The sequence below is a fragment of the Periplaneta americana genome, chromosome 6 (assembly GCF_040183065.1).
Source record: "Periplaneta americana isolate PAMFEO1 chromosome 6, P.americana_PAMFEO1_priV1, whole genome shotgun sequence".
Taxonomy (NCBI): Eukaryota; Metazoa; Arthropoda; class Insecta; order Blattodea; family Blattidae; genus Periplaneta; species Periplaneta americana.
Genome location: NC_091122.1, coordinates 100,847,188 through 100,858,684, shown reverse-complemented (window position 1 = coordinate 100,858,684; position 11,497 = coordinate 100,847,188). Strand labels below are relative to the sequence as shown.

The following is an 11,497-nucleotide window of genomic DNA, read 5'->3' as shown; positions in this document are numbered from 1 at the left end:
TTCCCGATTGGTGGATTTGTTGTAACAATATATAAAAAACATAAAACTTGTTTCGTACAATAACAATTGAGAACAGTGAAATATGTTGCTCTGTTTTTTTGAGTTTTTGAGCTCAATAGTGGGAAAATGAAACGCTCAAGAAATGAAGTTGTCAAAGCGACTATTGGTTCGTACTTGAAACGACGTCATTATACCGTAAGTCTGCTGAAGTTGTATTGCTTTGTGGCTCTTCAGAGTGCATGGGCGATCTTAACCTCAAGTGGTCTGAGAAACATTAAAAATGTATTTATGTTTGCTTGCATAGAATCTCTTCTCCAAATGCTCAGTCAGTAAGAACTGTAGGCGACTAGGTCTGGTGGTAACCGGGAAAAGAAAGCTTAAAAGAAGTATGATACTGTGTAAATAATTACATTTCATTTATTGCAACTGTTTCAGAGGTGATTACTGGCACATATCTATTAACATTATAGTATCTATTAATGTTTTAGACTTTGTTTTATTTGAAAGAATGTGAAGAAATTTATTATACAATTGAGAGTGTGATTCCAAAACACGTTAAATCATGAAAGAACTGGAGCAGTTTTTGTATCCATCGGTCTACGGACTGATTAAGTTTTCAAGTGACATGCACAATAACATAACCTTTTAGACAAGGATTGGCATTGTTTTGGAAGGAAACATGCTTAAAATATAATGATAGAGGGCCCAAACTTAATCTTATATATGTATAAATTATAAAATGACCAAATGGACTGAGTGAGTTTTGGGATCACACTCTTCAATTCCAGTCTCACTATAGTGAATACCGGTACCGTGGTACCTTACAGCTTTCAACACACTGCAATAAAAAGAAAAAAATCAGTGACCAAATGGTTTCCTTTTCGTGAATATTAATATCAGAAGTTTTCGGAAAATGTAACGTGACGTATAAGCAAACATCGGCTTGCTGATTATGTCTTGGTAAGTTACATACGCGATAGCTGTTGCTAAAAATTTCAAACATTATTTCTAGTAAGTTAAAGCACAAAAACTAAAATTAAATTTACCCAATTTGGCTAAACTAGCGCTGAGGTAGTTCCCTTCGTACTCCGCTTGTACACTTTGCATAAACGAATCTGTAACAGGTTAAGTTAGGTTTGATTAGTTTATTTTGTTATGTCTTGCATGTACGATGAACTGCTTCCCCACAAAAAAAACCCCTTATAAATTCAACGATTTTTACTTTCAAAATCACCGGAACTACCTCAGCGCTAGTTTCACCTTAAATTTATAGAATAAATGTTGAGAGAGTCGCTAGGGTGCTTCGTGTCGTATTATTCATACACAGAAACAAACCTAACCTCACCTCTTTACCACAGTAACCGGTTTTATTTCAGTGTGTTGTTCAAGATAGCATTTGTGAGTAAATATCTTTAACCTTGTTGTAGGACACTGAAAATTTTCGGAAGTCTGAATTGCAGCTAAGCCAGACAAATCAGCAGATGGCTGTTTTTGCAGCTGTTGATAAAGAAGTTACAAGAAATAATACAATAATATTCAGCAGCATAAATAACGACACGTTACAGATTGACCAGCAATTCACCAGGTAAATAAAAGTTCCAATTTTATTGTAGAGGAACACATTTTTTTAGCCTACGTCGCGTCAATTTGTATTCAGCCTTTCTTTCACAGAAGCACTGATTTAAATTGTGACATTAGGAAATCTAACCGAATTATTTTCACTAAATATTTTCATTGTATAACTTTTTATAGGCCTATGTACGAATTTTTTACCTCATGTTCGATTTTGCGTACTAGATATCATACTGACGTATCATCAGTAGGCCTAAGCATAAATGATTCTGTGCAGAAAAACTCAAGACCAACTGACATAAAGGAAAAATAAGTCGTAGGCCTAGGTGGCTTATAACTTAAAAATTTGTCGTTCTTTTAAGGCACCAAAATTATTGAAAATGTGTGTTCAGATATCACAGAAGTTCAAATAAGAAGAAATACATTGCGACCATTTTTAAATAGAGTTAATGCTCATTAACATTCTACAGTAGTACCTACATCTTCACTTTCAAAAAGTAATAATACTTTTTTGACTGGTTATGTTGTATTTTTATCATATCCTGCATATTCTATACGTTCACATAATTAAACAATCTTAATAAAGAACATATATTTAAGTTATATAAAATTTGAGTTGAAATAGCTTTATGCCAATTTTGTTCGTTCATTACACAAGCTTTGATCAGTGTTATGTTTGTTTGTTTGCGTTAGCTAAATAAAAGTAGAATTAAAAACAGATGGTAGCTGTACGTTTTGCCTTGATGTATTGCTGATTGAGGGCTCTAGACAAAATTGCTGGCCATTTCTCGCCCATATAAAAATTTGGTTGTAGAAGTGGCCTTTATTAGTACCATAAATGTGCATGATGATGTTCTACTTATTGAAGTGTTCTACTGCCTGTGGATATGTTCCTCATAGTGCCCATCCCACAAAAGTTGCGAAATTTTTATATTAAATTATGTTTAGTACTTATTTGTAGTATACATAAATAAATAATTACTATTAATTTAAGTTTATTGTCGCACTGTTATTTAGATTCAAGACATGGATCAGCGAGATGAAGTCAGAAAGTTGCAGAAGTGAGTTGGCTGCACTTTTGTGTCCTTTATTCTGCCGTCTATATTTAGAAATGTTGAGGGGAGGACACCGACAGTCTGTGGCCAAGTTCTTCAAACGACATCAGAGTTTGTTCGTATCAAGAGAACACAGCCGTGAGCTGGTAGAGGAGTTGGCATGTATCTATAGCAACCAAGATATTGATACCAGTCCTGTAGTGAAGGCATTCAGGTAAGATAATGAAGAGTGAACGTGAGTATTATTCATATCTATCTGTGGTATGAACTACAATGTGATCGATAAATCTCTCCGCAGTGCTTGTATAGGCGAGAATCCACTAGATAGAGAATTCAAGTGGCAGCACTGGCCACTAAGCATATGATGGACTGGGGGTGTGAGGTTGTCAAACCGGAATGAATGGGGGAGTGCCAACTTTCTACGGGGTTACTAGAATTAATGGAATTCCGGAGGGACTTTTCGATCATACTGTATTAGACAGTTCTTGTGATTCTTTCTTGGTATCTTCTCCTAAGCTTAAATTGACCCCAACTGAGGACTGTAGTAGGACACCTAACTGGTCTTGGTGGGAAATCCTTGAGCAGAGCCCACTCTGCAGATTTTGTGGAAAAAGGGTAAAACATTATCTCGCATAATCTTCATATCTGAAGCATTAATCAGAAGGAGGTGTGAACTCTTGGGAATTATTAACCTTGAGGAGAATCTACCTGAAAAGAATCTTATGAACAGACTCTTGAACCTAATATGGGGTAAAAATCTGTTCAACTAGAAACAATGAAGATGGATAATAATATAAATATAATAGACTTCCAAGGTTTCAGTGTTATAGAATTATCACCCGATTCTATCTTTAAACATATCTAATATTGCTGCATGCATTGACAACGAGTTATATGTAGTAGAGTCAATATTCGTAGACTGAGAACCTCGTGGCACTATAGCCAGGCAACATACATTTCAAAATGCGCAGAAATCAAATGTTCCTACTGGTCAGGCTAAAGTGGGGATTAAGTCATGTAAAACAATGGCGTCATGCACGAATCGAGAATGCAATGTTGCCTGACTATACTGTGGTTTATATTGTATATTATTGCGTAAGTGTAATACACTCCCTTTTTCCTTGAAATGTTTGACTGAAAAACAAGGGAGAAGGTATAGGAATTATGAAAGTGTGTCTCCTGAGGGGGATTTATGAAACAGTCATTAGTGTTTAGTTACTGTACTTGGCCATTGTGACCACCAAATATGGTATAGCTAGACCTAATTCAGCTTTTTCAATAAAAGAAATGAACATATTTAGATGGAGCAGGTAAACGTCTATTGCTAGAAATGAATTTGCTAACTCTGGTGCCTGTGCACAAGAAAATCATAGCAGAATACGAAACAAATATAAAATTTACCACAATTAATTGGTTGAAGGGAAATTTCTGTATCCTTTCGATTACATGTTACTAGGGAGGGAAATATTCATTCATTCATTCATTAGTTCATTTATAGTTTCACTACCAAAAGACAGTCTTTTACTGCAAACCCAGCAGTCTTCAGTCTTTTCTACTTTCTGCCTTTATTTTAGTCTTCACATATGATCCATTTATCTTAATGTTCTCTATTATCTGATATTTTCTTCTGTCTCGAACTTTTCTCCCATTCACCATTCATTCCAGTGCATTCTGCAGTAAGCAGTTTCTTCTTAGCCAGTGACCCAGCCAATTTATTTTTCTCTCTCTGATCAGTTTCAGTATTACCGTATTTTCTCGAATACTCTGCACACTTTTTTTTCAAAATATACAAGTAAAAAATATGGGTGTGCAGCTTATTCGAAATCAAGTGGGCAGCACTGCCCAATTTTTTATTTTGCAAGACATTGTAACCTCGGTTTTAGTCCACGTGGATTAGACAAGTAGGTGTCATTTTATAATGGAAGCAGCTTATTGGTTGCAATAATGAAATTGAGGTGAGTGATTGGAGTGTTGACACAAGAAATTGAAAACAATAATACAATTAAATTTAAAAGACCTGCTGAAAGTTATGCATGAGGCTGCTCAAAGACCTGCCAAATGTTAAACATGAGACCGATTTTATAATACAGGAGTGAATATTGCCAACTTAATAATGTAAGGACTCAAATTAACGAATGGTTCCATAATACTTACGAAATGAAGAGGCCACCATGCAATTTTTTTTCTTTTGATATAAAATTGAGTGTAAAAACGACTAAGATCATTAAGCCTTTGCTAGCTTTTTTTTACATGTATACTATACTTACATATTCACACACACACACACACACACATGCTGTTTATGAACGACTGAAAGTTTACACCTATTATATGTTGAATGTGAAATCTATTCAATTACTCATTTAATTGTGTTATGGCAAGTGGAAGATGCTGAAATTTCTTATATTATTTATATCGTATTTTCTCACTTTATTGTTCAAGTTAATATTGTGTAACTTAATTTATGTTTCTCATAGTAGCATGAATAATATACCAGTACCTTCCTTTTTCAGGTCTTGCAAATACCGTGTACACTTGTCATCAGAGTCTATGGGTTTGCTGCAGAAGTACCTTTCTCTTCATGGTCATGTGATTATCTTACAGGTTTGTTTGTTTGTATACATGTTTCACATTTGTTGCAAGACATTTTTACCATTTGAGTGACATACTTTACGTACCTTTAGGTTCTTCAAACATGGTTTGATTTCGAGATTGGAGGAACTGTCAAAATGGAAGAAGAGGAAGAAGAGGATGATGTCAATGATCGTCGTTCCATTACGAAGACAATTGAAAATGTAAGGCAACTGTCTTTGATTTAGTATTAATATTGTACAAAGTATAGAAAAGTTTTCAGTTCGTTCCAAAACAAGAATTGACCAGCAAGGGAAATTTACCTTTTTTTTTTTTTTTTTTTTAAAGAAAAACTGTATTATACTTTGATGTACAATACAATAGTGCTTAAAGGTTATAACAGTCTATGACTGTCCTCTGGCAATAAGTAAAAGAAAACAAATATGTTAAACTTCACACAACAGATCTGAATGTCTTTTTTTTTTTTTTAATATTCTTATTTGGCGAGGCAGTGGAAGTTGTTCTGGGATGGTATTAAGCAGGTCATTTGGATGGTTAATCAGTGAGTGATGGAGTCGTATGTAGGAGCTTTGCGGGGTAGATTCAATAGTAGGCACGTTCAAGTCTCTGTGTAGGTTGTCATTGTGGATGTATCAGGGTGCATTTACAATTAGTCGAAGAAGCCGGTTCTGTACTGTCTGAATTCGTCCAATTTGGGAATTGGATGCAGATCTCCATATACCACAGACATACATCCATATAGGTCTGATCAGTGAGAAGTATACAAGTCTTCTCAAGTGTAGCGACAGAGGTGATGAACCCTTTAACAAATGTTTAACTTGATATAATTTATGTCGGAGTTTTTTCACTAGGTTGCTTATATGTATATTCCAAGTCAATTTTCTGACCATGTACAGACCTAGGTACCGCACTCAGCATGTGATACTTCTTCACCTTGTAGAGTGATATTGATTTTCAGTCTTTCTTTTATAAGTGAACTGAATAACATTGGATTTGTTAGGGTTCATTTTAACTTTCCATTTGTTACAACATACATTCAGCTGCCATTTCACATAAATCTTTGCACATAACAGCAACATCATCTGCAAACTGAGCTGTTATTAAATTGGTGTCTCTGGGGAAATTAGACACGTAAATCAGATAAAGGTGGGGTCCAAGTACATTACCCTGAGGTACACCTGCTTGAATATTTCTGACCTGAGATACTACATTTTCATATTTCACTGAAAATGTTCTGTTGCAGAGATAGGACTATAGTATTCTAAATAATGTAATGTGTCTGAAACTATTGGGTTTTTATTTAAACAAAAGTCCTTCATGCCACACATTATCGAAGGCTTTTTCTGTATCTAAAAACAGACCAAGACAAACAGATTTTTCTTCATAAGTGTCCAAAATAGTGTCCACTACTCGATGTAGCTGCTGTGGGCAAGAATGTGAAGGTCTAAATCCAAGTTGAGTGTTGAGAATAGTGGGGTTTATTGAATCTAGAAGTCGAGGAAGTAGAAGACCTTAAAAAATCTTGGAAAATATGGGATTAAGGCTAATTGGGTGATGACTATTGGGATTATTTTTAGGTTTCTCAGGTTTTGGAATCATCACAATGATAGCATGTTTCCAGTTCTTTGGACAGTAGGTCAAACACAGAATGGCATGGTCTTTTTAGGAAATGACACAAGCAATGGTTAAACGATTAAATCTTGACCAGGAGCCTTGTTTAGGTTAGGTTAGGTTATTACATTTAAAACTTGAGTGTGGGTGAAGAATGTAGTAAAGAGTGCATTGCTGTGCCTGAAGCACTAATATTTCTAGCCACAAAACTAATAGGCTAAACCCAGATTAATCTGTTCTAGGATTGGATGTTTTTCTTGTCTTATTTTTGTCTTGTCTCTTACGTGGTGATCTTGCCCCATACTGTCTCCATGACTAAGGAGATCTGCTACTTGTAAATGTCTGATATAAATTCATAAGTCTTGACAATGACAATGATGATGGCAATGATGTTGATGGAAAAGATAACGTAATAATTAATACTATGTGTTAGCAATGTATGTATCACCAGTATGAACAGCAATATATGTGTCACCAGTGTGAACAGAAATGCTGTCTTAATATTATTTATAAAACAGAACTTCTGTTGTTATACTGACTATCTATTCGAAATATCGATGTTTTGATTTCAACTGACTTGAGTCCAATTAGTTTTCTTAATTCCTTCCAGAAAATACTGGAATATATTAAAATGGACAAATTGTTTACCACGTTCACATTTGTTGTAACATAAGTACATATTACCTAATTGAGCTGAATTACTTCAGCAATTGAAAGTATTATGCAATAAATATTTTAGAGAACATTTTTTTTTTTTATTCAACTTAATACAGATAAACTAAGCCAAGTATAACCAATGCAGAAAAGTAGGCAAACCTTCGAGGTCTCAATTGATATGGTCCTATGGATGAAACCTGTAAGTAGTTCCAGAACTTCGAATGAATGGAAATTGAATACTGATGAATAGGTCATGGATTTTGATGAAAAGTCATCTTTTTTCTGAGTAGTCAAAGACGATGCACAATGGCAATTAAGTACATTCTCCAAGAAATATATTAGATCTATGGAGTTTTTATGAGTCATGAAAATGCATTTTTTCCGTGTTGTCGAGACTAAAGTCATTTTTCAATATATAGATGTAGTTTTAGATTATTTTGTTCACTTTACAGATTTTTATAGGCCATTTTTACGTTGTCTGTGGTTAAATTTTAATTTTTATGTATTTTTTTATAGTTGTAGTGTTGTCATCTGTATTTTCTAAGTCAGCATTTTCCTTACGTTTCTAGTTTGTTAGTGTGAATATTCCACTAGGAAAAACTAAACAATTTAAAGTACATTATTTCCTTGGCTGCCACACTACTCATATCATACTATTCCAGATGAATCAGCATTGCGTAAAACTACTTAATAAAATGTTACGAAGACACATTAAATAGAATACGTGAATGTGTGAAAGGGGAAAAAATGTTTTATCAATTGATGAGACTACTCATTCAGACCCTAGAAACAAATAATCTTTTCTTCTAACCTCAGAAGATTAGGAGGCGATTAATCACACAAATAATCTTTTCTTCTAACCTCAGAAGATTAGGAGGCGATTAATCACACTTAGATATGCAAATTGTGTGATAAATACGTGTTTACTGTGGCCTAATGGAGTACAGCAGGAGAACATCCTCCTCTTCCTAACAGAGCAAAATATATCAAATCATTTTACATTATTAAGGTGCATGTTACTTGTCTGGCCCATGCCTTTCATCAAATTGTGGAGGAGGTGAGATCAAAATTTTTAGACGTAGACAGACTAACTTCCACAGAAAAGAAAATCTTTGTGGAAGCCCCGTCCCAAACTAAATATTTCAAAGACAAGGCCCCAGACATAGTTTTGCCCCCAGCATCCATTTTAACACACTGGGATATGTAGTTAACTGATACATATACCATTGTAACAATTTTCAGATAGTGAGAGAAATAGTGATTAGCTTCGATAGGACAAATGTTAAGGAATATCCTACCCAGTGACATCAGAGACTGTCAGAATTTAACAGTATTCAAAAACAAACTCGTTAAGTATTTCTTTACAGTGTAAAGTGCAATGCAGCAAACTGAGTATTCTAACTTATTGCAAATGTTTCGAAATTGTTACTAGTTTGTTTCGCTTTATATTTGCACAGTCAGCTACTTACTTCTAGATATTTAATAATTTTTCTTAATCACTAATATATTAGATACACAATATACATACTTTATTAGTATCTTTTGTGCCCATTGTGATCATATCTTCCTACTAGTATATTTGTTTTTATTTCTCTAACTTTTTTGTCCCGTGCCGTGGCATTGTGGTCTAAGGCATCTTGCCTAGGACTTGTGTTACAGAATGCACTCTGGTTCGAGTCCTCATGGGGGAAGAAATTTTCTCATGAAATTTCGGCCAGTGTATGGAACTGGTGCCCACCCAGCATCATGATGCACTTGGGAAGCTACAATAGGTAGCGAAATTCGGTTACAAAAGCCAGTTATAATGGCTGGGAGGATCATCGTGCTAACCACGCGATACTTCCATTCTGGTTGGATGATCGTCCACCTCTGCTTCGGCATGTGGGTGTGAGGCTAGCAGCCGACTGGTCGGTCTAGGCCCTTCACGGGCTGTAGTGCCACAGATTATTATTTATTATTATTTTAAGACAAATGTTACGGCAATAGAAGTGTACAGGACCTGTTTTCTGAAACTCAAATGGAAGGTAAATTGGCTTGCATTAAATAAAATTTTGCATTTTTTGTCAGAAATCATAACCCACCTAGAAGAAAGTGCCATGGTATTGAACAAGTCATAGAGTTAGTGAGGAACACTGTAGATTGTATACAGAAAACGTAAATGGTGAGAATGGGGACACAGTGAAACAGAAAATAAAATGTGTATTGGATAAAAATAAAGGGTATAAAACATTGTGCCAAATAGCCAGTATTTTGTCAGGGTAAGACTTCAGAATTGACATTTTTGAAGAGGATTTAAGAGCCAGTGACATAGTGTTTTTCTAATGTACTCCCATTACATCTGTGAAAGTAGAAATAATTTTTTTTTAAATACAAAACAGTATTGGCTTACAAAACCACCTGACATTTATTTTTTAATAACCTGAGGATGACTATGATGGTGTATTGCAATGCTAACCGTGATATGTTTAGTTATTAATTTTTTTCATATTATTTTAATAGAAGTGACCTAGTGATAATTATTATTTCAGGAAGTAATACAATAATTTCACTACAAAATTTGTTTTACAGTACAGTTACTTATGAAATAGGTAATAATAAACCATAGGCCAAAATTAATAATTTTCAGTAGGTGATTTTTTTTACTGTTTTAGGTCATTTTAAGAGAATTTTAGGGGAATTTTATAGGTCACTTTTTTTTTTTTGGAAATTTTTAGGTCACAATCATCCAGGCTCTACTGATGAAAATCCAATATCTTCATCACAACTCAGTCATTGTGAAGTGTTGTTGTTGTTTTCTAATGCCAGGCGTTTGACAGTAAAGTCATTTGACCTCTTGCACTCCAATATTTTTCAAAGATATTGTCATGGTCAGCCACTGACGCACAGATTTTGAGGTGTTCTGAATCCATTTCTTGATTTGAGTTGCACAATGGACATCATTGTGAAGTGTAGAATTTCATATAACTAATATGTTTTACAGGTTAGCAAAAATGCTAAACCACCAGACTCTGAAGCTGAGTTACGGGAACTACAAGAAATTATCAGATCTGTGCGGGAAGGGCCACCTTCACCATCACCATTGTTGCTCTATACAATAGCAAACACTGATAACAAGTAAGTGGCTCTTTGTTAAAGGAGATTGTTATAGTTGAGCACGCACATTGTATATCGTAGCAATTGAGCAAACTGTTACTGATGAAGAAATGATAGTTTCTTACGATAGTAGCATCATTAATGCTTTGGATTATGAGTACATTATATTGGCACAATAATATTTTTGCAAAAAACTTTTAGAAGTAGACTTCAGAATTGCGTTGCAACTTCCTGTGCTCAAGAGAACTTTCCATGAAATGATTTAGACATTTATACACTACAACTTGGTGTATGCCTTTTCTGTTATATATTGTATATTTATTGTAGCATTTTCTGGCTGTCATTCCTAGTTAACACAAATTTAGATACTAGGTGATATGTGCATGTTGTTCAAATGCTGACAAGATGAATTTCAGGCACAATGACTATAAATTCCGTACAAACTACAGTTCACACATAATTTAATGATAAAACACACATGTTAGGTCAATAATACAGTGTTCATTGATTTTATAAAATACTTTAAAGGTGATATGTTACAGTTGTATGAACACTAATAAGTACAAAAAGTTTATTGAAGATGTTAGTCAGACATGTTTCGGAGATGCTTCTCCATCTTCAGTGATTAATTACAACGATGATGTAGTTCAGTTGTTCGAACCGTGTTCTTGGTTGGCTTAAAGGAGACTAACAGTTCACACTGTTACGCATTCTGGAATATAGTGCACAGTAGAAATGCATGACTGTGACTTTTTCTCGTTTCTTAATAACAGATTCTTCACAGAGTATTTTTCAATTTTGGGGTTTTCCTTCAAAATAAAATGAGACACTAAAATCCTCTTCCTACTCATCCCACCATACTGTATTTGTTAACCCTTTGCTGACGACAGGCATTTAAACTTGGCTGTAGTGCAGGA

General features: G+C 34.6%; 1 protein-coding gene across 2 annotated transcripts in view; it reads left to right on the top strand.

The window, feature by feature from the left end:
- LOC138701553 (TAF5-like RNA polymerase II p300/CBP-associated factor-associated factor 65 kDa subunit 5L) overlaps positions 1-11,497 on the top strand; it is a 36,192-nt gene continuing 24,695 nt past the window's right edge. Inside the window, exons 1-6 of one of the 2 annotated variants that reach the window (XM_069828563.1) lie at positions 1-195; positions 1,428-1,585; positions 2,590-2,841; positions 5,141-5,231; positions 5,312-5,422; positions 10,468-10,601. In XM_069828563.1, coding sequence (XP_069684664.1) covers positions 127-195; positions 1,428-1,585; positions 2,590-2,841; positions 5,141-5,231; positions 5,312-5,422; positions 10,468-10,601 — 815 coding nt within the window. In that variant the 5' untranslated portion in view covers positions 1-126. Of the gene's footprint in view, positions 196-255; positions 438-1,427; positions 1,586-2,589; positions 2,842-5,140; positions 5,232-5,311; positions 5,423-10,467; positions 10,602-11,497 lie in introns of those variants that run through there. The other variant, XM_069828565.1, reaches the window with a different exon arrangement.